Source organism: Rattus rattus, chromosome 2 (genome assembly GCF_011064425.1).
Source record: "Rattus rattus isolate New Zealand chromosome 2, Rrattus_CSIRO_v1, whole genome shotgun sequence".
In the NCBI taxonomy this organism is placed as follows: Eukaryota; Metazoa; Chordata; class Mammalia; order Rodentia; family Muridae; genus Rattus; species Rattus rattus.
The window spans coordinates 85,032,075-85,060,054 of NC_046155.1; the positions used below are offsets into that span (position 1 = coordinate 85,032,075).

General features: G+C 43.9%; 1 protein-coding gene and 1 long non-coding RNA gene across 2 annotated transcripts in view; both read right to left on the bottom strand.

Annotated features, from left to right (window-relative positions):
- Positions 1–677: 677 nt before the first annotated feature.
- On the bottom strand, positions 678–5,323 carry LOC116891619. Its single transcript, XR_004386852.1, has 2 exons — positions 4,989–5,323; positions 678–986 (listed from the first exon to the last, which is right to left on the bottom strand). It is a non-coding gene; the product is annotated as an uncharacterized LOC116891619 (long non-coding RNA).
- A 3,710-nt stretch (positions 5,324–9,033) lies between these two features.
- The window catches only part of Nucb2 (nucleobindin 2), a 36,202-nt gene continuing 17,255 nt past the window's right edge, over positions 9,034–27,980 (bottom strand). Inside the window, exons 3-13 of the mRNA XM_032892827.1 lie at positions 26,542–26,685; positions 24,065–24,172; positions 22,462–22,588; positions 22,144–22,247; positions 20,851–21,036; positions 20,583–20,673; positions 19,796–19,854; positions 19,605–19,697; positions 15,264–15,353; positions 12,430–12,600; positions 9,034–9,123 (exon numbers count right to left, since the gene is read on the bottom strand). Of these exons, the coding sequence (XP_032748718.1) occupies positions 9,034–9,123; positions 12,430–12,600; positions 15,264–15,353; positions 19,605–19,697; positions 19,796–19,854; positions 20,583–20,673; positions 20,851–21,036; positions 22,144–22,247; positions 22,462–22,588; positions 24,065–24,172; positions 26,542–26,685 (1,263 nt within the window). The remainder of the gene's footprint in view (positions 9,124–12,429; positions 12,601–15,263; positions 15,354–19,604; positions 19,698–19,795; positions 19,855–20,582; positions 20,674–20,850; positions 21,037–22,143; positions 22,248–22,461; positions 22,589–24,064; positions 24,173–26,541; positions 26,686–27,980) is intronic.

The window sequence follows — 27,980 nt, forward strand, 5'->3', positions numbered from 1 at the left end:
TTCAAGTGTTAGCGGGGAAAAAAAATTACCAGTAAAACAAAGCTCGATCTGACAGCCATGCTACAGAGAAGGTAACCAGAGAGATGAGCAGAGGCAGTAGTGTAGTCATGGCAGCCGACGCCCAAGCTGCTCCAAAGCGTTTCTCATCAGCAAGTACAGGACTCCCGTCAGACAGCACCTTCACTAAACTCTACAGTGAAATACCTGCCACTAAGACCCATAAACATGTCATCATGAAATGCTACAAGTTTATGTATAGTCCAATAAACAATGTTTGAAAGGCTCTACATTTTTTAATTGAAAGTTTCGTTGGTTTAGTGCCACTCGCTCATTAAGCAGGCCGACAGTTCTGAAGGCTTAAGCGCGCATTTCTCAGATCGGCAGTCAGTAATCGCTGCTGCTTGTTCTGCCTCAGTTCCACGATTCTCTGAGAAGTAGTTATGAATCTATAGCTAACTACTTAATTAGGAAGTAAGCTTTAAGATAGGTAGGAAAGCTAACCATGGATGATTTCTGTAAGCCCAGCTCTAGGGAGTCATAGAATGATTACCAAGAGCTCTAGGCCAGCCAGGACCACAGGGCAAATTCCATAACATAAGATCCCATTTCAAAAAAGATCAGCTGTTTCTAAATGCCGCACTTCTAAGTTGTCTTCCCACTGTGACACCCTCAGAAACGACAACACAAACACCCTTTTTATTACACTTTAGACTTCAGTCTCAACAGGTACTAATAAGTTTTTTAAAATCCCAAGTTTGTAGCTGGGCATGGTAGTATATGCCCACTGCTCCGGCACTCAGACAGCAGAGGGGTAAGAGGAGTTGGAAGGTCAAGGAAGGCCTGGACGTCTAAAAGGTATTCCGCCGAGGCAGTTCAGGCTGAGGGTTGACTTGTCTTGTAGAACCTTGGGGATGAGAGTCTCACAAACATGAAGGGGTTCGCCTCTCACTCTGGCTTCTTGACAGTGTCTTGATTGACCAGCACAGCTGCAAGACAGGGATTAAAATATATGCACGCACCAAAATCTCACTCTAAAGAAAATAAAAAAATAGATACTTTCCATCTCCCTTTCACTAACTAAATTAATTTAATTAATTATCATGCTAACCTCTCCATCCAGTAAATGTTTTGGGTTTCTCTTCCGGTGGAGAAGAAGTCTCTTATTGTCCATCCTGATACTGAACTCTTGGTCCTCCTGCCTCCACTTCCCAAATCCCAAGTGCTGGGACTAAAGGCATTCACCACCTCTAAATTACTATATTTAATTTTGAGATTGTAATTTAAGAAAAAAATGTGAGCAGTCCATCCAGGCAACTGTAGACTTGGGCCACAGAAGCCTAAAAACAGATCCAAAGTGGCTACTAGAATGGCCCAGCTTAACATTACAAACTCTATTTTGTTTTCAGACTCCATTTTATAATTAACTTGCCTTCTGAATAAACTAAGCTACTAGAAAAACTCCAGGCTGTTCCAAGAACCATGTCACCCTGGCAACAATCACAATTCCCCTGGGCAAATAGCCACTCACTCCACTCCTAGTAACAACCAATCAGTACTTAAGGGGAAAAAAAACGTTTTAAAGTAGATTGATTAAGCTAGCAACCATTGCTCATACCAAGCTGAAATCCTGACTAGCCAATAGAAGTGCACCAAGCAAATGCCAACCAATCGTGTAATTGCCAAGTTGGAAAGTTGCTCACACTGCAGTCAAGATAAATAGGCAAGGCTTGTACCAGCTCAGCACCTTCCGCATCTTCTGCACCTTCCACACTTTCCACACCTTCCACACCTTCCACACCTTCCACACCTTCCACACCTTCCACACCTTCCACACCTTCCACACCTTCCACACCTTCCACACCTTCCACTGTGCTGGGGAGGTTAGAAATTCTGAGCTTGCGTTTGAACAAAGATTCTTTTCTTTTGCATACGAGTTGGACTCCTGGCAGTCTCTGGTGGTTTGTGGGGATCTTGAGATCTGGGCCTAACAGCTACCAAAGCTCAAAGGCATCACAGATTTAAATGACCAAGCAACAGAAGTAAGGGGGTTAAACCAGACAAAAATTATGCTGAGAGATGGTCACAATCAAAAAGAATGAGAAGAGGTGTTTATAGACAAGCAGACCTCAGCCTGAGTGGCTTTCTGGGATGCAGAGTCCCCAAAGAAAGCACCCAGAGCCACAGTTGTACAGTGGGGCCTGAAGCACACACCTGGGAACACTCACAGAGCATCAAAGCATCCCAAGGATAACTGGACCAAAGAGCATCCCAGTCTGAAGGAGCAGGAGGGAAAGTCCAAGTCACTCTGGGGTTTTCCAGAATCATTCTTCTGCACACTCCCATGCATCGTTTAGAGTCATGGTTCTTTGAATCTGTGTCCTCTCATTCTACAATATAAACTAGATTAAACTAGACTGTGCTCTACTCGGTCTTGGTTTCTGTGTAGCACCTTTGTTTTCTTTTTCTTTTTTTTCTTTTTTTTTTTTTCAGTTTGAATTGGAAAGTTCTAGATTTATCCAGAGGTCATGGGCATTCCTGCGTGAGGGCCAAGGAAGGGTGATTGTTTATCCTTGAGTTGGATCTCATAATCTGAGGATGGCCAGTTATCTTCACATGCAGGAAATGTGGGTTACAAAGAGTGAGCAGCTCCCACCAAGCTGCCAGACCTCTGTGAGATGCCCTGCCAAGTTCCTCCAGCTCAAGACTTACACCGTTCTACCCAGGCCCACAGCTCTGAAGCATTTCACATTGACTGACCAGGGAACTGTTGGGATCTACCTGTCTGTGCTACTCTCTCCGCCCTGGTGCTGGGTTTCAGATGTGTGCTGGTATGGCTGCTTTTACGTGGGTGTTAGAGATTTGAGCTCAGATCCTTGGGCTTTCCTGGCAAGTACTTTACCCCCGAGCCATTTTGGGTTCTTAGTGATTTGGCAGCAGATCATGCAACCTGGACAACAGAACAGCCATCTCAGAATGGAACATAGGTCTTGTCCCAAGCCCATGGCTGATATGCAGCCATGTTCTTAGTAATATAACCAGGCACAGCAAGCCGCACAGTTCTCAACCTGGGGCTCCAAGGGCAGCAGCATGTACAGCCTGCTTTGCCTAAGAATCTTCGTGTGGTGTAGAAACAGAAAAGAACCACAGCACAGACAGATAGAGGAGTAATCAAACAGGAGAGCCATAATGTTGATGCTGGAAAGCTGAGCTATTTAAGTTTCTGATGAATCACATGAGAATCGAAGTGTATAGCTATGAGAAGAGGTAACTTCTGTTGTGTCATACATACTAGAACAACACAAAGTAAGAAGAGAAAAACCCAGGGTTTTGGTTGAAACTGGCATGTAAACTACGTAATAACACAAACATTTGTTATTTTAAAAGAAACCAAATATGTATAGGATTATGCAGGGATTATTTTTAAAAGTATTAGCCTGGCCAGGTGCATGCTCTTAGAGGGGAATTCCTATGTTAACATATCTTCAAGTATCCTTTTCTTTGGTTTTGGCTAAACATTTTTGGGAAAAAGAAACTGAACATGTCTAGAATAATTCCTCCCTCCCATCTTTGAGGAGTTTTGCTTTATCGGTTTGCGTGTGTGCGTGGTATGTGTGGTATATTCATGAAGGTGTGCTGGTGCACCTGCATGTGCAGGTCAGAGCAAGATAGCAGGAGTCTTTCTTTATTGCTGTCTGCCTTACTCCTGTAAGACAGGATCTCTCACCAAATCAGAAGCTAGTCTGGCCCACCAGTGAGCTCTTAGGGTCCACCCTTCCTCAACACCCAATGGTGAGGTTGCAGGCATGCACTCATGCCACAGACATGCAGACTGTCTCACTTTTTACATGGACACTGGGGTTTAAATCAGGTCCTCATGTCTGTGCAGCCAAACCTACTGAGGCATCCCCCTAGTCTGCTGCCCGCCATCTTTTTATGGCATCAGTTAAGCATGCTCAGAAGTGTTTGTATTCGTTATTTTGCTTTGTTTATTTTGAATTATACTTATTGGTGAGCAAGGTGGTGCCCTCTAATTCCATCTCTCTGGAGACAGAGGCAAATAGATCTCTAAGGCCAGCCTGGTTTCTTGTTAGCCAGGGTTATACAATGAGACACTGCCTCAAACAAAAACAAAACCACACAAACATTCCTTTATGGTGTGTGGGCAGGAATGAGTGTGTGAAAGTCAGAGGAATCAGTTCTCTTCTTCCAACATCACATAGGTCCTAGGGATCAAACTAGGGTCATCAGGCTTGGTGGTAAACACTTATAACCACTGAGCTGCCTTGTCTGCTCCTATATACTTATGCTCACTTAAGCTAAGCATGGCCAAGATGTGGCCACAGTCTCTCCTTCTTCAAATATGACCTTAACCTGAGCACAGAGGCCTATCCTTCTGCCTCAGAGCTAGGAAGTGCTGTGATAACAGATGTCAGCTACTAGGCTGGGCATCTGGGGATTGTACTACCCCACAATATCTTCCTATATGATTATCCACCCACAGCCTTTGCAGAAGAAACCCAATGCACACCTTACTGAAAATAGCATTTCTTAATTTTTTCTTTTCTGTTCTGCCAATAAGCACTCATCAAGAAGAGAACACAGTGTGTTTGATGAAAAACATATTAGGACTTGTTAATCAATTAAAGATTAATTTGGTCTCGGAGGCAGAGGTAGTTGGACCTCTTTTAAGTTCAAGACCAGCCTGGCCTACATAGCAAGTTTCAGGCCTGTCAGGGCTACACAGTGAGTTCCTGTCTCAAAATCAAAGAAACAAAATAGCAGCAGAATGAACTTGGTGTGAAATTCTGAAGTGCTAGAATGTATGGATAGTTTAGGGACACAAAGTCCTCCAACAGGCAAGAAGGTTAAACCATCATTTAGCACACGTTCCTGTAACACAGAAGTAAGAAAGGGAACACCAGCATTCCCACCCTCCAGTATAGTGAGGGCTCCGGATAGCAATCCTTTAGTTAATCAGGCATACATACCTGCGACTCTACTGGAGTTATGTGGCTATGGAAACAGGAAGTGAGTCCTTCATTTCCGTGGCCATAGCACCTGGCAGAGCTGGTGAGGTTCTGGAGCTGGCAAGTATTCGGGTTTCCTGGCCCAGGGGGCAGCTTCCTGCTTGTTGGTTATTCCCACAGCAGCAGCTCACTGTCCACAGTCTACTCTTGTGACGTAGCACCTTGGAGCTGTTTGGCTCTTCTTTTTGGGACAGGGTCTCATGTAGCTGCCCTTGAACTCCCCATGTACCCGAAGATAACCCTGAACTTCTGATCGTCCTGCCTACACATCTGAAGATCTGGTATCACAGGTATGTGTCACCATACCCAATTTATGTAGTTTGGGGGATCAAACCTAGGGCTTCCTGCATGTTGAACTCCATCCTAAGCCCTAGATCTATTTCTTGAGGGAAAAAAAAAAATCTCAAAGCCTCCCGAAGATTCTATGAGCTATCTATACTCTTTAATCCCCTTCTATTTTAAAGAATGAGAAAAAAATTCTTTCAGACTATCTCATCACCTACAACCAAGAATTGTGACTCAGAAAGGATTTATGGCTAGTACAGGGGTACTGGACACAGGCTGGCATGGGGCTGATGTAGCTCAGGGCATAGCATGTCTTTTTCTTTTCTTTTTTCTTTCTTTTTTTCTTTCTTTCTGTCTTTCTTTCTTTTTTTTTCTTTCTTTCGAGATGAGGACTTGTCATATAGTTCAAACTCGTGGCAGTTCTTCTGCCTCAGCCTTCCCAGTGCTAGGATGCTGGGCATTCACTACCACACCCATGAAGGGCACATGCTCAGCGGGTGCAAGGTCATGTGTAGGTTTAAGTCCCACCACCACAAAAAAGAGGAAAAGGGCTGGCATGGTTGAGGAGAAAGGATGCAATGAGACCTACCTCTCAGTACCAGAGAACATGATAGCAGGACTCCAGAGTGCTAGCTGCTCACTCCTTCCTACCTTTTTAGCAAAGTCACAATGGAAATGTGACTCAGGCTGGGTTACAAAGAGTAGCAATGGCATAGACTGAGAAATGCCCAAATCCTCAAAGAACTGAAAGCCAACTACAGATGTCCTCTTCCCAACGGAATTGGGAGTAAGCACAGGCTCTGGGAACTGATGCTTCCTCAACCTTTCCAAGATCTCTCCCTGAAGGATTTTCTGTACTGGGCTGGGGAGATGGCTCAGCAGTTAAGAGCACTTAGTGGTCTTTGAGAAGACTGGGTTTTAATCCTCAGCACCCACATGGGGACTCACAGTCATCTGTCACTCCAACCCCAGGGATCTCATGTTCTCTTCTGACCTCGCTGAACACCAGGCACACACATAATGCACAGATATATATGCAGGTAGAACATCCATACCCATAAAATAAAAATAACTAAATCTTAAAAAAAAAAAGGAATTTTCCCTGTGATAGTAATCATCTCAGGGAAAAGATCCAGTGAAAGCTCTCGTCATCCCTTCCAAACCTATGAGCTAAAAGAGCCTCCAAGATGCGCCTTGAGGTTAGACCCCAGAGAAAGAGAGAGGACAGAGGCCAGCAGACAAATGATGAGAGTCTTTCTCCAAAACTGTCCACTGAGGCTGTCACCCAGCGGTGGACTGCTCACCTACCATGCAGACAGCTCAATTCAGTCCTCACCATCAGAAAATCGGGAGAAACAAAACGAACCCATATTTAAACCATGTTGGAGTCATACTTTGAACCAAGTGTCCGGGCTTACATCTGCAATCCCAACCTTGGAAGGCTAAGGCAGGAGAGCTGCCATGAGTTCAGTTCTAAGAGCTGCAGTGAGTTCCCAGGCAGCCTGTCTCAAAATATTGATGATGATGATGATGATGATGATGATGATGATGATGATGATGATGATGATGATACCAAGATACCTGCTAAGACTTGAACTTGTTGGCAAAAACAAAACAAAGCAAAACATGATCCAACCTGGCAATGCCACAGCTATTGGCTAAACCAAGCCTTGAGCCTGAAGCCTACAGCAGTAGAACATGGGCTAAGGCTGCCAGACAAGTAGAACACCCTTCCCAAAGTCCATTCAGGTATGTTCCCAAACATTCGTGGACAATAATTATAGGACAGAACCTAGGCCTCTGAGGACACTGGGTCAAAGAGGCTACTCTCAGAACTGCCAACCAGGGACTGCCTGAGGGGTAAGCAAAGGGATAATCACACCGGTCAGCAGAGAGGCCACTGTTCTTGCCAGATGGGATCTTTTAAGTGATAAAGATCAGCTGTCCTGTTTCTGATTGCTTCTCTCCCTCCTCTTCTTCCTCTTCCTATCCATCCTCCTCCCCTTTCTCCTCCTCCTAACTTTCTTATAGTTCTGGAGGTTGGTAATAGTATTGCTCATGGTAGGCAAGTGCTGTTCCCATAAGCTACCTCCCAGCCTTCCTCTAAGCTGCCTGTCTTCTGCAGTTTCCCTGGCTAGGGCATCCTTTATGTGGTGTTCTTGGGGCAGAAAACACAAGGAGCCATGGTCTAACCTGAAGGAGAAGACACCAGAACAATAATAGCATGATCTTGGGCTCATGTGCAGTGATGATGGGTGAGCTTCTCCTTGGAGTGGGAGAAGTGAGAGTTTTCTGACTCAGGGGAGCAAAGAAAGAAATTTAAATGAGGAGCAAAGTGGAATGAGGTTGATTTAAGAAAGTGTTCTCCAAGCATTCCCTAAGTTGAGGCTGGTCACTGTTCTTGTGGGGCATTCAGCTTGCAGGGCATCGAGGAGCAGCCATGTGACCTGCAGTGGTAGGACATGGACTAAAGCTGCCAGCCACATAGGAGGACATCCTCTGAATGTCCATTCAGGTACGTCCCTGAACATTTGCGGACAGTCAAAATATAGGAGATACAAATTCAAATTCTGCTGAGTTCTTCTAGAATATTCCTCACGTCCTTTTCCCTGTCCTTCCTCACTGCCAGGATAGCCAGAGGATAAAATCATACACTGAGGACAGCAGAGTAGAAGAGCAGAGACTTTTGCACAACTCTTGGATTTCCTTAGCAAGAGGGAGACTTCCTGTTAGTTTATATCGTTGTCACTGGTTTTATAAAACATGGAGGAGTAGAAAGCGAGAATGAAGCAAACGATGTGGCAGAGGCCACTCCACTGAAGCCCTCTAGAGAGAAGGGTGCTACAAATAGTCCAAAGTCACAGAAACACTGTGGGGAGGGGTAGCTTTTCAGAATTACCATGTATATCAAAGACAGATTTGCTAAGATAGGAAATAAGCACCCATGAAAGGAAACCATCCTCAGAGTGACAGCAGATTACCTCAAGCCACTGGCAGAGCCTTTGACCTAGCCAATGACTGTGTTGTGAAATTATGGGATGTGGCCCTTGGGCCACTTACAAAAAAAATGAAGAACAGTGGGAGGAATGGCTGGGTTTGGTTTTGTCCTGTTCTGGGAGATTTCAATCCTTAAATACCTGTGTCAAAAAATAAAAACTTGTGTTCTCACTTAAAAGTCTCTTCCTTTATTCCAAATGTGCTTTTAAAGTATTTATTGAGTGAAGAGAAAAGAAGGGATGTTGAAAGATGAAACAGATGTTGAGTCAACGGTTTTCTTCCAAGTTCTGGCAGACATCAGGACTTTTATGTGTCTGTTCAAAAGAAGTATGCTTGCATTTTAAACATATCTTCCTTTATTCCAAATGTTCTCTTACTTACAAATACATTATTTTACTCTTTAAAAGTACGACTATCTCATCAAAGAATATAAATTATAAACATGTTCCCTAGTAAGATCAATATAAATGATCATAAAAAATTATAAATCTTGAAATAAATCACTGCACCATAATAATAGCTATGTAATTATGTGGCATTTGAAAATGTTCGCCCATGAAATTTTTGGAGAACATTTCAATTTTCTTAAATGTAAATTTCTCTACTTCCTCAAATATATAGACTATAACATGAATTTTAATCATGTGAAGATAGATTGTATTCGAAATGAAAATGGGTATCAATTTATAAAGGTTTATTTCCCTAAACAAACAAAGGAACAACATTACATACGTGGCTCAAACTTCAGCTCTCCTGCCGGCCCTGATGGAGCAATCCCTTGTTGGAATTTCTTCTGTTCCAGCTGCTGTACGGCCTGGTAAGTGGAAACAAAATATAAAAGCACTGCTTGTTATTTTGGGTCATACATGTGATCTTTGGCTAAGCTTGACAACCTGAGTCTTCCTAGAACACTCTTCTGTCATGCCCTGGACATGAATGTTGGGTGAACACTGTCTGACTTCACTCGGACTCAGAGCAGAAGGTAGCTTGTGAGATGGGCTTTAAGGAAGGGTCCACTATGGGTCATCAGTTCCATGGGGCTCCCTAGCAGCTCTTCCTCCAGCCTGAGAACATACCTGTTATTTTTATACACATTCAATTATCCCTCTGACAAAGATCTAACTTCACAGTCAGGCTCTGTGGTGCACACTTGCAATCCCAGCACTTGGGAGGAAAGGCCAGGTTATCTTCACTCTATAGAGTTTGAGGCCAACCCTAACTACATGAAACTCTGTCTCAAAAGCCAATTTAAAACAAACAAGCAATTTGCTCTTTGGTGTAAATATACTTTATGAGGTATTAAGCAATGACTCCTCTTACTCAAGATTAAATAATGTTGCCCCACAACTCTGACAGTTGCTTAACATACCTAGTTGGGGGGGGGGCTTTGTTTTGTCTTTTTTTTAAAACATGAATGCCATATAATCCCATGGGCTTTTAGAAAAGGCAACCTGGCCCCATATCAAACTGTGATGGAGATCTGAAAGGTGGTTGAGAGGGCCTACTAAACAATAATGGGGTTTTTAATCCAGTCTGGCCAGCTGATGGTACTCCTGCTTGGCTCTGTTCTTAGGGCTATGTGTCATCAGCCCTTTGGGCTCATTCACTGGGAAAGGTCTAATGGCCTTAAAGTTACGCATGGCAGAGTTGGGGTATAAACAGGTAGGGTAGATCTCTGACCAGGCAATGAGGAAACCCACCTAACAAGGTAAGATCTATAGTTATCTAGAAGATAAAGCTCAGGTGTATCTGTGAAGAAGTTTCTAGATTGAGTTAATTGATGTGGGAAAAGCTGCTCTAAGTGTAGGTGTTGCCGTTCCATGGATGGGGTCCTAGACTGCATAAAATGGAGGAAGCAAGCCAGATACCTCCATCTGTCTGTCTCTGCTTCCAGACTGTGAATGCAGCGTAACCAGCTACCTGTTACCCACCATGCCTTCCTTCCCTGACAGACTGCACCCTCAACTATGAGCCGAAACAAACCCTTCTTCCTGTAAGTTAAATACCTTGGTACAGGGCTGGGGAGAGGGCTCAATGCTTAAGAGCACTGACTGCTCTTCCAGAGTCCTGAGTTCAATTCCCAGCAATCACATGGTGGCTCACAACCATCTGTAATGGGGTCTGATTCCCTCTTCTGGTGTGTCTGAAAACAGCTACAGTGTACTCATAAACAAAATAAATCTTTTTTTAAAAAAAAATTCCTCTGGTACTTTGTAACAGCAACAGAGACTGTAACTAATACAATTTGTTACCCTGAGTGAGGCCTAAGGGACACAGGAGTTTTTCTTTACTCTAATCTTGTTTATCTTGAAGACAAGGCATGTGACGGTCACAAGGTCCCCCCCCAGGCGGGCTGACAAAACTGGCTGCATTCAGTTTGATCTGGTCTACAAATCAAGGCTGCCAGAGTGATGTCAGCCAACCTCTAAGTTCACTACCGTGACATATGCATGTTGAAGGACACACCTCCCAGTGCCAAGACAGGTGACAGGTGTCATGGAAGGAACCATAACAAGAACTAAAAGAGGTGGTGCCCAGATTTCTGGAAAATCTATACCCAGAAAGGACATAGGCATCCCTTTTGTTAGGCCGGAGGTTTGGAGACAAAGCTAAGATGGCATGGGCCAAGAGGTCCCTACCCTTCTCTCCTGACCAGGAACCCATGCTTCCAAAAGCCTGTGCAAAACACAGGACAAAGCCAGTTCCTAGTTCTGGGTTCCAAAGGGACGATGGACCTAAGACCACCCTAAAAGGCCTAAACTCACCAAATAAGGCTACAACCGCAGCGCCTCACCATTGCACCACTGCCTCCCTCCCCTTCCCTTTAAGAAGCCCCTACCCTAAACCCTCCGCAGGTTGGGGAAGTTGATTTGTGAGTTTGCCTCATTTTTCCTGCTCTTGGCCAAAGATAAAAGTCATTGCTCAGTTGGTGTGACAGGTTTTCAATGATTCGTTGAAAACTTGTAACAAAACTAGTTTTAAAACAACACTAGGGCTAGACAGATGGCTCAGCGGTTAAGAGCACCGACTGCTCTTCCAGAGGTCCTGAGTTCAATTCCCAGCAACCACATGGTGGCTCACATCCATCTGTAATGGGATCTGATGCCCTCTTCTGGTGTGTCTGAAGACAGAGACAGTGTACTCACACACATGAAATAAATAAATCTTAAAAAAAAAAAACACTAAAATTTAAAATATGACTGCTTAATGGTACATCAAAGCATATTATAAAAACACAAAGTTAGCCTGGTATTTTATTGGACTTCTGAAGTTTCAGCACTAGAGAGGTGGAGGCAGGAGGACCAGAAGTTCCAGGCCAACCTTGGCTACCTTAGAACTTGAAATAAACAAATAATCCAAAAACACCACCACCAGGTGCCTTTAATCCCAGGACTCTGGAGGCAGAGGCAGATGAATCTCTAGAGGCCAGCTACAAACCGAGTTCCAGGACAGCTAGGATCACACAGAGAAACCCTCTGCGTCTGAGCCAACCTGATCTACATAGTGAGTTCCAGGACAGCCAAAGCTACACAGAGAAAACATGTCTCTTTGGGATTTTTATTTTGGTGGCGGTGATGTTTTGGGTTTTCAGGGGGTTTCCCCCTTTGTTTTTGTGAGATGCAGTTTCTCTGTATAGCCCTAGCTGTCCTGGAATTAGCTCTGTAGACCAGGCTGACTTTGAACCCACAGAGATTTGCCTGCCTCTGCCTGAGTACTGCAATTAAAGGCATATGCTGCCATCACCCAGAAACCCTCTCTCGAAAAAGCTAAATAAATAAATAAATAAATAAATAAATAAATAAATAAATAGCTAGCACAGAACAAAAATCATGGCTTTTGGCAAAGCATCTGACATCTGGTTTGGGTTTCTTATCATACTGGAGACCAAGCCCAGGGCCTCGCACATGTTAAGAACACTCCCTGCCTCTGTGCTATTCCTCCAGCCCCTCACTTGGGTTTCTTGTTGTTTGTTTTGTTTATTTTAGACAGACTTTACTCTATGACACAAATTGGTAGCAGGGCTCAAACAATCCTCCTGTCTCAGTACCTTGGATTCCAGATGTGCACCACTTCAAGGGGCCCCTGAAAGTCCCAGCAAGCCACACCCCTCAGTGTCTACCTGCTGATACTCCTGCTTCTGGGCCTCAAGGTGGTCGTGCTGGCGCTGCAGCTCCTCCTTCTGCTTCTGCAGTTCATCTGCCTTCTTCTTAAGTTCGCTCTCTTGGATAGCAATGATATTCTCATACTCTTTGAGCTCCTCCTCGGTGAATAACTGCTGCTGGTCCAGTGTCTAAAGGAAAAGAGATGTAAATAGCAATGCCAGGAACACAGACATGTTTGTGTTCAGCTTTCAAATTCTAGAATCATCATTGCACAGAAGAACATATATGGTATGCTTTTTGGCAAAATAAGAAAATATATATTAAAAAGGCATCCTGGTTCATCCCTATAATGGCCTCCAGTTCAAAGTCAGCTCAAGTGACAGTGAGTTCCAGTCCAGCCTGGGCCATAAAATCCTCTCAAAGTACAAAACAAACAAGTGAAAAGGATTCATACCCAAGTTAGTGATGCAGCTTCCAGAACATCCTGGGCTACATGTGAGTGAGTGAATGAGTGAGTGGGTGGGTGGGTGAGCGAATGAGCAGGGGTAGGTGAGCAGAAAGGAACAATAGAAGGGAGGAGGGAGGGAGAAGTGTGTTTACCAGTGATTTCTCTTTAACTAATTGATTTACTATATTTTAAATATTTATTTTATGTTATGTATACATGTGTGTGTGTGACTGAGTGTATTTATGTGTACCATGTGCATTCCTGGTACCCGTAGAGACCAGAAGAGGGTGTCGTATCCTATAGAACTAGAAGTATAAGCAATTGTAAGTCACCTTGTATGTACAGGAAACCCAGCCACGGTTCTTCGCAAAATCAGCAAATGTCCTTAACCACTGAGCCATCTTTCCAGCTCCTGTTCATACTTTTAAAAACTGTTTCCTTTCTGATTCTTTGAGAGAGTCACATATAGTCCAGGAAGGCCTTAAACTTGCTGTGTGTCTGGTGATGACGTCTTGACCCTGACCCTCCTGCTTCTACCTTCTAGGTACTGAGATACAGACACACATGACCACGTGTGGGTTATGTGCTGCTTTGTATTTATTTGTGTTACTGGAGACTGAACATAGGTAGGACCTTGCGCATGGCCTTGGGTGCTCTACCACTGAGCTACACTTCCCGCTTCCTTTTTTCCCACCACCACCCTCTTTTCACTTCCTACTTTGACAAGGTTTTATTTGTCAGTTTGCCCAGGCTGGCCCTGAACTCACTCTGTAGCTTAGGCCAGCCTTGAACTTAGAGCAATGTTCCTACCTCAGTCTCTGGAAAGTACCTGGCCTAGCAGATACATCCCCATTTAAGCTTCTGTAGATGGAGAGTCGAGGTGGTGGAGCAATGCACAGGCCAGAGAAGACAAGGGTGTCCTTCTCCATTTCTTCAGGCAGGGTCTTTGACTGAACTTGGAGCTAGTCTGGCAGACAGCAAGTCCCAGGGGTCCTCCTTCCCTGCCCCTCCCCTAACAGGGTTATAGGTGTGTGACCACGTCTGACTTTTCATGTGGATTCTGCAGATTTGAACTCTAGCTCTCACACTCGCATGGCAAGCACTCTTACCCTCCGAGCCATCTTTCAGGCCCAGCTTCTTTTGTAATAGCAATAAAATATTGGAGGACAGGTCCAGTGGCTTATGTCTGTAATCCCAGCACTCAGGAGACTGAGGCAGGAAGGCTATTTCAAGGGTGAGGTTGAGGCAGTCTCAGAAAACAAAAACATAATGGTGCATGCCTGTAATCACAGCACATGGGAGACAAGGCAGGGAGACATCCTTGGCTATATGACACACTGCCTCAAACAACAGTAATGAGATATCTATACAGTGTAATGGTTGACTTTCCTACTTACACCCCAATTCCCAAAATAACGACTCCTAGATTAAATTATTTATGAATAAATGCCCAGATAAGCTCGATCTTGTTTCCCAACTAGCTCATAACTTAATCAATCTGTTTATTCTATTCTATGAATGCCACATTGCTGGTTACCTCTCCTCAGTTTTATGTATCTGTCTCCTCAGAGTTCCGGAAGAATCTCTTCTAGCACCTAACTCTATCCCAGAGTCCTCTCTTCCTACAAGAATCCCCACCTATTACTTCCTTCCTTATGCTAATAGGCCATCAGCTTTTTATTGACAGGTGATGCTTCCACACACTACACAATAGATTCTCTCTACAGTAAAGATAGCTCAGCGGGTCCTTTAATTTATTCTTAAAATGTACCTATGTTTTAAATTTTCAGTGGTAATTTTATATTTAGCAAATGTCTACTTTTAAAAAGATTTCTAGGGGTTGGGGATTTAGCTCAGTGGTAGAGCGCTTGCCTAGGAAGCACAAGGCCCTGGGTTCGATCCCCAGCTCCGAAAAAAAGAACCAAAAAAAAAAAAAAAAAAGATTTCTTATTTGAGGGCTAGGGAGATAACTCAGCAGTTAGGAACCCTGGCCACTCTTGCAAAGGACCCAAGTTTGGTCCCTGGCACTCACATGGTGGCTCACAATGGTCTGTAACTCTAGCTCCAGGAAACTGGATACTCATTTTCCACCTCCTCAGGCACCAACCATGCACAGGGTAAACATATATACATACAGCCACTTACACATATGCATAAAATAAAAATAAATAAAGCCTTTTTGCAAAAAAAGATTTCTAATTTTACACAGTATGATCATAAAAAAGATTAATTGCTAGAATGTTTTCCAAGGAGACAAGGAACTATGATTTTATAGTGGCATTTTATGTCAAACATGAATACTGTAGAATTACACAAACATAATGAGGAATGACAGTTAAAGGCAGGACACAGTGGTGCAGAGCTTCTAGGACCAGACGTCCCTCTAAGGTCGGGTCTTCTTACCTCCCAGCTATCGGGCTCCAAGAATTCTTTCTTCTCTGTGGCTCTCAAGAATTCCTCCAGAGTCACCAATCGGTCTTTGTTGTTATCAATCTGATTAAAGGAAAATATAAAAGCAACATAAATAAATCTTCCATATTTTTAAAGTATAAATCTTCTTAGGAATACCACTTTGCAAACATTCAGCTATTAGGAACAGGTTAATGTACACAAAAACAGGAGGGAAAATAGAAGAAAAGTACTCTGTTTTCATCGCACAAAGAAACATACATCTTCCTCTTCTATCAGAATTAAAACCTGGAAATGTAAGCTGTCCATCCACATGATATGCTGTAGCCCAATACTGAGTCAGGAATCTGCCTGGTTAGGTTGTTATGGCCAATGCCTTCACCACAATAAACATAATCCAGCTAGACCCAAGTGCTTAGACAAGAAAACCCACCACTCAGGGACAGCTGTAAAGGCCAAGAATAAAGCAGGTAAGATTGAGATGCCCAACTACTGCTTTTCTCAGGCATGGGGCTATGCTTTCCAAGGTGGGGCCTCGGTATATATGGATCTGGCTATGAAGTCTTCTGCCTCTGCCTATCAAGTGCTGAGATTAGAGGCAGTGTGGTGGTCTGAAGGAGAATGGTTCCCATAGCTCATATATTTGGAAGCTTTGTCATCAGGGATGGCATCAGTGGCGCTATTTGAGAAGGATTAGGAGCCGTGGCTGTTTTGGAGTAGGTGTGGCCTTGTTGGAGGAAGTGTGTCACTAGGAGTGGGCTTTGAGGTTTCAAAAGCCCAAGACAGGCCCAGTGTCTCACTCTTTCTGCCTGTAGATCATGATGTAACTCTATTACTTTTCCCACACCATGCTACAGTGCCATTATGCTCTCTGCCATGACCACACACACACACACACACACACACACACACACACACACACATTGTCTTGGCCATGGTATCTCTTCAAAGTTACAGAGCAGTGACTAAGACAGCATGTACCACCACACCTGCCTTGTTCAACTCTTTTTTTAAAAAGGGATATACCTAAAGCACACTACAGACATCTAAGCAGAAGCCAATGGCCTCTCTAAGTCCTCTCCACTGCAGTGTACAGTTCTTGGCAAACTCAGTTACAATGGTGAACTTTAACGATCAAAAACAAATTCATGTGACCCTCAGGCTATAAGACAGGGTCTCGGTTGACAGTCCAGGCAAACCTCCACTCTACAGGGGCCTCAGTTCAGCACTGAAAGAGCAACATTCCTATGGATACCACTGAAGCCAAACAGCAGCTACCCGGGGGCTAGAGAGAAGGCTCAGCACTTAAGAGCATTTACTGTACTTGAAGAAGCCTGGGGTTCAACTCCCAGAACCCTCTTGGTGGCTCACAACTTCCTGTGCTTCTACTTCCGGGCTGTAGAGCACGTGCGCTGATAGAGGGTGTCATGGTCGCCCAAGGACTGAATAGAGCAGGAAGGTGAACACGGCCAAGCACAGGCCCAGCCACTGCCATATTCATACAGAGGATTCCAGGGACTTGAAGAAGACGGTGTGAACTGTACCAGGGTGCCAAGTGCTACAAGGCCGCACTGCATTGGCCAGCACAGCGCTGCCCAGACCAGATAGCCTTCACTGGGACAATCAGCACGGGTTATGGAGAAAATAAAAGACCACGTCTGCCCTCTAGTGGAAGGAGTGATCCAGTACAGAGATGAAGCCAGGCCCAAGAGATTCAGGGGAATCAACAGCAGAAGGGTCTTTGAAGAGAGAGACCAGCACTCTTCAGGGCTTTCAACAGGAGCAGCAACCATAATTGATTACCCACGTAGCAGATACAAGGCAAAATGAATGGGCAGAGAGGAAGAGGGCCTGGAGGATTGGTGGGAAAGATGGGTGATTCTCTTGGTTGCCCCTCTGTAGGACATTGGAAGGAAGGGAAGAGGAAGAAGGGCATCTTGAGGTTTTAAGAAGAATAAGAATGGGGAAGTTAATGGACCAGGGATTAGAAAGCCAGGCAGAGGCCTCCTAGTGATCTGGGTTCACAGCCTGGATCTAGTGAGTCAGTGAGCTTGCTTCTGTGTTAGTCTCCGCCCTGCGTCTCTGTTCCAGTATGGGGGCAGGAGGGTGAATTGGGGTGCACATCAGGGTTGCACACTTGGACAAACACTGTGCTGAGGCATCTGCCCTGCTCACCCCTGCCAGTCACTTAACAACAGTACTTAACAGGGTGCTGCTTTTAGAATCCAAGTCATGGGAGAAAGAAAAACTCAAAAGTAAAATTTTGAAAAAGTCAGTTGCTCTAAAAGACAGATGGCTCCAGCTGTATCTATAGCAGAGGATGGCCTTATCAGCATCAACGGGAGGGGAGGCCCTTGGTCCTGTGAAGGCTCGATGCCCCAGTGTAGGGGAATGGTGGGGCGGTGAGGTGGGAGTGGGTGGGTGGAGGAGCACTCTCATAGAAGCAGGGGGAGGGGGTATTAGATAGGGGGGTTGCCAAGGGAAACCAGGAAAGGGGATAACATTTGAAATGTAAATAAATAAAATATCCAATTAAAAAAAAGACAAATTAAACTTCAGGTCTCTGTGATGGTTTGTGTTGTGGAGGGCTCTACATCGCTCCCTACAGCTCAGCATGTGCTTAGACAGCCCGTGAGAGGTGCCACTGTCTCTTCACTGACTGTGGAGACACTCGAGGCAGAGGGAGGTGAGCAGACCTGGGGCCTGGCATGGCTGGGCATCAGTCTTATACCCTCCGTGAATGGGCCTTGGGCAGCTTATGCTCCTGTGTCATCCAGGGAGAGGACACTCTGAAGCCTGGGAATATAGGACACCAAGGAGCCAAACCACTCTAGGCCCAGGCTTAGCTGAGCAGCCCTACCTTCCTATATCCCTGAGGCTTATGGACAGCAAGCAAGATGTAAAATTTGTTGTCGTAATTAGTAAAGAACTTGGGAGATTTCTTAGTATAAGCTGAGTATCCATTATCTAAAATGTGTGGGACCAGAAGTGGTTTCATATTTTAGATTTTTAATTAATTCATTTTGGATTTAATCTCAGCACATGGGAGGCACTTGCAGGAGGATCTCTGTGAGTTCGAGACCAGCCTGGTCTACAAAGAGAGTTCTGGGACACCAGGGCTACACAAAGAAGCCCTGTCTCAAACCCTGCCCCCCCCCAAGAAATTTCTGAGATATTTGCACATACATAATGGTATCTTGGGATGGGACCAATTAAATAGGAAGTGGAACTATTAGCCTTTTTTGGCTAGGTGTGGCTTTGTAGGAGGAAGTCATCACTAGGGGGTAGGCTTTGAAGTCTCAGACGCTCAAGCCTGGCCCATGTGTCACTGTCAGTTCCTGTTGCCTGCCAGTCCAGATGTAGAACCCACAGTTTCTCCAGCACCATGTCTGCGTGCACACCACCATGATGACAATGGACTAAACCTCTGAACTGTAAGCCAGATCCAAGTAAATGTTTTCCTTTATAAGAATTACCGGGGTTGGGGATTTAGCTCAGTGGTAGAGCGCTTGCCTAGGAAGCGCAAGGCCCTGGGTTCGGTTCCCAGCTCCGAAAAAAAAAGAACAAAAAAAAAAAAAAAAAAAAAGAATTACCTTGGTTATGTTATCTCTTCACAGCAACAGAAACCCTAACTAAGACAGAGCCCTAAATAAAACTGATTTATGGTTTATATATACAATTTATACATACAGCTTGAAGGCTTGTATACAATAAATAACTTGGTGCATGAAACATGAAAATTCATGGGATAGGCTTTCCCATGTCTTGCACCTTGATCAGTGATCAAAAAGTGTTGAATTTTGAAGCATTTTGGGTTTCTGATAAGGGCTTTTCAACCCTATAAAAGCTTATGTACATTTAAAAGATATTAACATAATTGTTTCTTCACTACCCCAAATGTTTATTGCTGATATCCAATAGTAGCATTATCTTATATTTAAAGTGGTTACAAATTATTTTGTTAAAGAAATCTAGTATAATATTATGGTCACAAATACAAAATCAATTAAATACTTATTGTGGGGGCTGGGGAGATGGCTCAGTGGTTAACGGCCCTGCTGCTCTTGCAGAAGACACAGGTTTGGTTCCCAGCACCCGCATGGGCTCTCACTACTGTCTTTAATTCCAATTCCAGGAGGTAAGGAGTCTTCTTCTGACCTTCTCAGGTACCAGACAGGCACAAGTGCACATATGTACACACAGGCAAACACTCATGCACATAAATAAATCTAAAGAAACAGCAACTGCGTGTTTATTCCTCCGTCGTATGACAAGAGTTATTGCAAGAACTTGAATAATGAAAGGACTGGCACGAGCCCTACCCTTAAAGCATACCTCATTCATGACGTGCTCTCTCATCCTGAGCCTCTCCTCTTCCATTTCTATCATGTCATCCTCTGCATTCTGCGGGTTATACACTTTCTCCAACTGAAGAAAGGAAATGCGAAACACTAACATTAAAGAAGAGGGGGTGGCCGAGGGGACCAAGGCAGGCCCGACCAACTGAGGGTGTAACGAACATTTACCTCTTTTGTGAACAGTGCTTCCAATTCTTGTTCATCCAGGAATCCATCGTTGTTAACATCTAAAGTTCAATAGTCACAAATGCAAAAGCAGATTTGAATCCTTCAGAGGGTAAACAGGTAAAATACAATTACAGCAGTTTGCAGAAGTGGTGCAGGGTAAAGCAACCATCGGCTGCAGGCTAGGGCTTCAGCTTTCTCATGAGGCCTCAGAGCAACCCAGGGGACAAGGCTATATTTACAGTGCATAACCATGTTTCAGAAAAGTGCATAGCTGCTAATTCTTTCCAAAGAGACAGAGCAGTATCCATAAGAATAAAAGTAGCTAAAGCAAGATTTAAGCATGGTCTTGCTTTGTATCCCTAACTGGCCTGGTACTCACTATGTGGTCCAGGATAGCCTATGCAAGCAGTCCTCCTGCCTCAGCTTCATAAGTGCTGGGATTACAGGTGTCACCACCATAACAGCTTAGTAAATTTTAGTTCTGTCATGAAAAGTTCGTTAGGTATTACCTAACCAGCCACAGAATTACCTCCAGTTTGCAGACAGCTCTGGAGGAAATCATACAATGACTCAATAGCAAATGTGGGCAGACAGACACAGTTATGATCTAAGATACCTTCTGAGGTCAGCTAAAAACTATTAGTCATTTCACTTGAAGGGGAAACTCTAAATGTGACTACTGGTAGAACTCAACAGCAAGCCATCCCAGTAACCAGTTACGAGTAAATCAAATACAGACTTTTCAAACAGCAGGTATAAATATCAATATTTGATTCAAATCTGTTACCATGTAATTTGAAAAATGTCTTGGGGTCAAAGTCATTAGGGTCCAATCCATCAGTCTCTTCCCAAACCTCTTTTAGTTGATCTTTGCTTCCCTGTGAACCAATTTTAAGAAAGTGCTCAAAACAAAATATAATCTATGTATAGAGACTCAAAAAAATACATCTGAGGAAGTTTTCAGAATTAAGACTCAAGATTTATGTGCTAAACTTAGGACAAAATTCTGCTACAATAGCCATCTAGACATGATTTCTGTGAATCGCAGTCCTTACGGGGTGATTAACTTTGGGGTGGTCTTCATGCTTCCTCTTCATCTCTGCAAACTTGGCTTCTTCTTCTTTTCTCTTCTCCTCACTCAGCGTTTTTAAATATTCCCTGCGCTCGTGTTCCTTCATCATCTCATACTTCTTAAACTCTTCATGCCGAGTCCGGTCATACTGCTCCAGATCTGTGGTGGCCTAGAGCACAGCACATGTACATCAGTGTGCAAGAGAGAAGTGTTAAGCGTCATTCTTTTTTGTTTCTCTCACCTGCATGTGTGCAGTGTGCATGCGGGTGTACACGTGCGTTCACATGTGCGTGGGCATCTGTGTGCAAGTGTCTGAGGTTGATGTTAGGGGCCTACCTTGATGGCTCCTCCCGACCTTAGTCATTGAGGCAGGGTCTCTCAACTGAGCCCAGAGCTATCTCCCCAAAACAAAATAAAATCGCTCTTAAAAATACCCTGAGCTCTCTAACAAATGCTAATAGGAGAGTAAAACCAACAAACACTGGACTATTCAAAGAAAACAAAATACAAACTGATCTCAAAAAGAAGACACTGGGTCAAACGTGGACATACAGGGTGTGAAAGTGGTCAGTCAACAGCTATTTCACTGAGTTTTATAACTGCCCAATTAAAACATCAAGCTTGCCAATTTCTCTCATAACTAAGATAATAATAGATCCACAAACTCTCCTCTAAACTGCATGGGCCAACCAATGTGGTACTTCATACCAGTATTCCCGGAATGCATGAATCCCTAACATGCATGATTCTCAGTTACACTCCTAGCACCACACACAAATACAATATAATCATACAATAAAATGATAATATATAATAGTTAATAAATATTACTACATATAGATGTAGCATATATAAAATAAGTATGATAGTAATGAAATTATTATGGCTTTTTCACAGGGAGGAAGGGCAAATGGAGACGGAGCAAGATTTCAGAGACATCGCATCATTCCAAGGAATAGCAAGAAAGTGAGCTGACGAGGAAACTGAGTCCCACAGAACCTTCACAGGCAGCAGGACTTCCTTAGAGAGTCTAAATAAGAACTACAGATACTGCGGTGAGTGGCTAGCTCAAGCCTGGTTCAGCTTTTGCAGCGTTTTGGCTTGGATAAGTGATGTGCACCCGTGTTAGTCCTGATATTTGTAGTGAGAGAGCTTAACGCAACCTCCAGAAGCTCTCCAGAGCATAAGAAAGTTAGGTTCCTGCTTCACTGAGATTATCTGTCAAATCACAGATCCTCAAAGGAACAAGAGGACCCCAGCTTGGGGGTATCCTTACCGCCTTGATTAGCATATCCAAGTCTTTGGATTCAAATGTGTCAGGATTCTGGTGGTTCAGGTGTTCAAACTGCTTAAGAAGAAGGTGGTGATTCATGCCAGTGTCTGCAACAGTGTGAGAAAACAGCAAATATCAGCCTCGGAGGACACCTCACATTAACCTCTGGCTCTACACACATGCATACATGAACGTGCACACACTGCTCGTGCAAACACATGAACACATACATACCACAAACATAAAGACAGCATGCTGGCACTTAACATAAGAACCTCCTTGAGCCAACACTCAAATGTCCTCCCATTGCCCAGCACCCACCTTGAAGGGCATCCAGCTTGGCTTTGATGAGCATTCTCAGTCTTCCTACTTCTTGCCTCTTCAGTTCATCCAGTCTCGTCCTCACTTTGTGACTTACTAAGTCCAGCTCTTGACTCAGCCTCCCACTCTGTCAACAAAACTAATAAGTTAGTTTTATCTAGCACATTTTATTTTATACCTGATATAATGGAGTAAACATAGCACTGCAGGAACTGGAGAGACAGCTCAGCAATGAAGACCACGGGCTGCTCTTCCAGACCTCAGTACCCACATCCAGATCCAGAGGATCCAACGTCCTAGCTGAGATCTATGGACACCACATGCACATGCACAGATACGCACAAGCAAAACACTCACGCATTAAAATTTAAAACATATTTTTAAATAGCATTATCTTAAATCCATAATAGTTTTGACTGAGTTGGATACATTTTTACATTATACAAGTATTCCTTTTATTTCATTGGGCACGAGGACTATAATCCCAGCAATTGAGAGGTGGGGGCAGGAACTAAGAAGTGCAAAGCTACCTTCCTCTTCATACCGGCCTAGTCTTCATGAAACCCTGACTCAAAAAAAAAAAAAAAAAAAGTGTGTGTGTGTGTGTGTGTGTGTGTGTGTGTGTGTGTGTGTGTGAACTTGGCTCATTTACTAGAGTATCTGTCTACACCTGTAATTGCAGGGAGGAGGATCAGAAATTCAAAGGCTTTTGGCTACATAGTGAGCTCGAGACCAGCTAGAATACTGAGTCTCTGCCTCAAAAGACAAAAACAAACTATTCCTTCAAAGCAATTCTTTTAAAAACTAAAAACAGAGTGAGCACATGACCCAGAAATTCCATCCCCAGGACTCTAACTCAGAGTCCGAAGCATGTTAACACAGAAACTTCAGCACTGTTGTACTGGTGTTCACAAAAGCATTACTCAGAGGAATCAAAATAGGCAGAAATAACCCAAATATCTTATCAACTGGTGACAGATAAAAATCTACAACAGCCTTCCCTCAGGTCAATCCCTAGGATAGGGCATTAGTTCCAGGACCTGCACACACATTGAGACCATGATGTGTAAATGCCTTACACACGATGGCAAGTGTCACATATAACCTATACAAACTACACTTTCAATACGTATGTTACACATAATGGTGTTCTTAGGATGGAGGCAAATGGTAGTCCCTGCCGTATTAACATAAGATACAGCTCACTACCTCCTCTGGTAATCTGGAACTGACTAGGCCCTAGCCTGCTCTTCACCTTTGAGTAACTTCCTGCTCTCCTCGGAACACAATGCAATCCACTACACTTGCTGTACACAGCTCTGCACCACCACGTGAGTCCCAGCCTTTGCATGTCTGGCTCAGACACCAGCAAGTCCTCCCTCTTCCTTCTATAGTTGAGCTCTGACATGATCTCTGCTGGGAAGAATGACTCCTCTTCCCTCTGCTTCCCACAGGCCACACTGTCTACCTCCCACACATCTCTGTACTGTAACAGCTCGGATCCATCCACCCAGCCCATTTCCCATCTTGTCTGCAAAGCTCTTCTTCCTTTCTCCAGTATTTAGATCAGCGTATGCCAGGCCCGTTGTCCAACCCCACTCACCCTTATCTCCTCTATGTCTGCTTTCTGGAGCTTTTCTCTGAAATGCGGATCTGTTTCCAAGACTTCAATCACTTGCTTGAGGTATTCATCATAATAAAGTCCCGTGTCCTTTGATACAAACAGTCACAATTCAGAAAGTTTGCCTTAGTCAGAACAGCAAGACCTGAGTCCAAGCGGAGTACACAGAGACAGAATGTTCTTGTGGGAGAAGTCATGCAGGGAGAACTGTGGCAAGCAAGTGAGCTTCCGGGAGGTGGCCCACTGTCTTTTGCATGACTGTGGTGGGTGTGCCCTGAAGAGGCTCGAGGCCCAGGGACTTCAGCCCAGGATTGCTTCTTGCTGCTGATAATGCCTGCCACTGCTGCATTCCTCATTTTCTGTCATGCTGTGATTGAGCAAACAAAGGCCCTTTCTGCCTGCAGCAGGCTATGACTGATTCCTGGGCATCAGCCCACCCTATTGGGCAAGTGTCCTGCAGATCAACATGAAAGATACACTTTCACGAACTAATGCTGTTTCCAAGAATTATTGAATTTATAGAATTCCTGATTTGATTCAAATACGTTTAGGAAGTTAGAGTAATTGATAGAAAGTTTAAGGAGATAGTTTTAGTTATTTTGCCGAAAAATATAATAAAACTAGAATCAAGAATAGAATATGCTCCCTCCTCATAAAATAAATAGTTAGTAAACGTTCCATGAAGGAGTAAAATGAGCTTTCATGCACCACAAGCATGCAAATTGCAGTAGGAAGAAAAATAGTCTTAGAACAAATTAATGATCAAAGAAAACATTCATTCTAGGTCAGGTCCAAGGATGAAGCCACAGGTGTGCACCATGATAAAGTAAGGATGAACTAGGATTGGGTGATGCTATAAAATACTATTGGGCTGGAGAGGTGGCTCAGTGGTTAAGAGCACTGACTGCTTTCCAGAGGTCCTGAGTTCAATTCCTACAACCACAAGGTGGCTCACAACCATCTGTAATGGGATCTGATGCCCTCTTCTGGTGTGTCTGAAGACAGCTACAGTGTACTCACACACATAAAATAAATAAATAAATCTGTTTTAAAAGACTACTGCTTTGAACTTATAATGAGCTATGAAATGAAAAGGAGATAAAACTACTACTTTGAACGTATCAACAATTCTGCTGTAACTCCCTCTTATGTAATATTTTATCCATCTCTGAATGAGGTATTTTTTTTTCTTACATAGAACACTTTGTCTTAGGGGATATAAAAAGGACTAAAGGAAAAAATAAAGTTGTTGGAGTTTGCTCAATTCACCAAGTGTGTATATATGTATATATGTAGGTATGTGTGTATGTATGTATACATATGCATGTGTGAAAATGATGAAACTTGCTTGTTAAAACCTCCTTTGCTTCATCCAGTGTGTGCATGACTTTTCTCTTTCTTTTTCTTTCTCAATAGACCCGAAGAGTTAAAAGAGTTCAGAGTTTCTCGCTGGTCACAGAAAGTACCAGCCCCAAGTAAGAAAGTTTTTTTAATCACCTGCTGCTATCAGCAGGAGGCAATGGCCAGAAGCAATCAGTTCTGGCCCCAGAAGAGTAAAAGAGAGTTCAAAGTTTCAAGCCAGTAACAAGCAGTGCTGGTCTCCAGCCACCAGAACCTCCGGCTCGGCTCCTCTCTTCTCCCTTTTAATTTCCTGCTGAGATCAATGGAGGCCCCCACAGTGCCAGGAGCTACCAGTTTTTGGGCTGCGGCTGACTCGACACCCCACCTCATTTACCCCTGGTGTCAACAACAGCTTCAACAGTCAAGAGAGCGTTCCAAATCAGGACCAATAACACGGTTTATTATAAAATAAGTATAATGTCCTGTGTGGTTTAGAAAGCGAAGCTTTAAGGTTGAGTGGGCAGCTAAATGGTAGAGTGCTTGCCAAGAATGCAGAAAGTTCCAGGTTCCATCCCCACCACTGAAAAACAACACAATGGTGTGAATGGGTTTCTGGCAAGAAAAAAGAATGGTCTCTCCCATGATCATGTCTCCCTCCTTAGAAAATAATAGTATTTCTCTTCTTGACTAATCACTGCTACATACTAAAAATGTGTGATTACTTCTTCTAAATACCAATTACATTAAATAGCATTGGTCAGTATTATGTCTCCTGATTCCCGGCCAGTGGCTTTTTGCTACTGCTTCAGAAATACTTCCTAAATGTGGGGTTATATGTGCAGTCAACATTAGCAATACATCAGGGTCCCTCCACTGGCCAGGATTAATACGTCACAGTCCCTCCACTGGCCAGGATTAATACTTCACAGTCTCTCCACTGGCAGAATTAATACTTCACAATCTCTCCACTGGCTAGGATTAATACTCCATGGTCCATCCACTGGCCACAATTAATACTTCACAGCACTGGCCAGGATTTCACTGAGCGAGTCTTAGCAGCGATCCTCACTTCTTCGGCCATCCTAAGGCATTTACTTCTGGTTCGCCCATGCACTTACTGGCGGTTCTATCCTTGCACTTTCCACCGGCTCGACGTTGTGCACTTTGGTCTTGTCCACATCGATAGGAACAGCTTCCAGCGCAGTGAGCACGCACGGAACCAAGAGAAAACAGTACCGTGCTTGGATGGTCCTCCACCTCATCTGAAAGGGAGAAAACATTACAGCAAAGCCTGGAAAGAAGCTGCAAGGCTGAAGACATGCATTCCCAGTGTCACCTCAATCACAAAACCATTCCCAAGAGGCTAAACGCAGAACAAAAACCAACCAACCAACCAAGAAACACCTCTAGGAAGTGGGATGAAAATAGATTATAACTTGGAAAATTGACACTTAGAATAAATCACCAAAGCAAACTGGGAGAACAGCTGGCAAGATGGCTCAGTGGGTAAAGGCAAACACACACAAAATAAATAATAAATGCATATAAGAAAACATTAATTTTAAAAAGAGGAAAACCAAGGGAGAGCCTGATGAATTGACATGGCCTATCATCCTAGTACTCTGGTGGCTGAGGCAGGAGGGTTGTAAGCCCCAGGTGAGCATAGGCTACTTGTTGAGACCCTACCTCAAAACAGACAGAGCCTGGTGTGGTGGTGCACAACTACAAGCCCAGCATGTGGGAGGCCAGGTTAGGAAGACCCCTGCTGGTCTGAAACCAGCCCGAGCTACACAGTAATTTCCAGGCCAGCCTGGAGGCTATATCAAAAGCCTGTCTCGAAAAAAACAAAAAAGGAGGGAGAGGAGGTGTTGAAAGGAAAGTATGGGAGAAATGTTCACAAGACAAGAACAAAACTTCTACCTTTAAACTGCTTCTAGAGGGAAACATTTGAAAATTAGACACGGTGGCTCAACTCTTGCATCCCAGCACTTGCGAGGCTGAGGCAGGAGGACTGGACATGAGTTCAAGGCCAGTCTGAGCCACATAGTTAAGTTCCAGGCCACTTTGGGTGCAGAGACTCTATCAATAAACAAACAATAGAAAGTAACAGACTGTGGTGGGAATAAGGAAAACGAAGGACACGAGTGGGTCGGTGTGAAGGGGAGAGGCAGGGAAAGAGATGGAGACATGAGTGGGTAAAGACAGGAGAGGCAGGAGACATAGAACGCTGCTTGTTTAGCATCATGGGAGGAATCTACATTTAAACATGCATACTTACACACCTGTGACATAAAACCACAAAGGGTGATATTAGTGAGAGAGGGGGAGGGGCCAGTGAGAGGAGGAGGACTGACGGGAAAGGGCAGTGGCATGTAAGTAGGAACAAAACAGGGCAAAGCATATGTTTGAAAATGCATAAGTGAGCCCATTATTTTGTACACAAAAACATTTTAATTGAAAAAAACAAAAGAAAGCAGAAGGGAAAAAAAAGATTAATTACAAAATGCTCGATACAATCGGCTGGAGAGATGGCTCTGTGGTTAAGAGCATGTGCGCT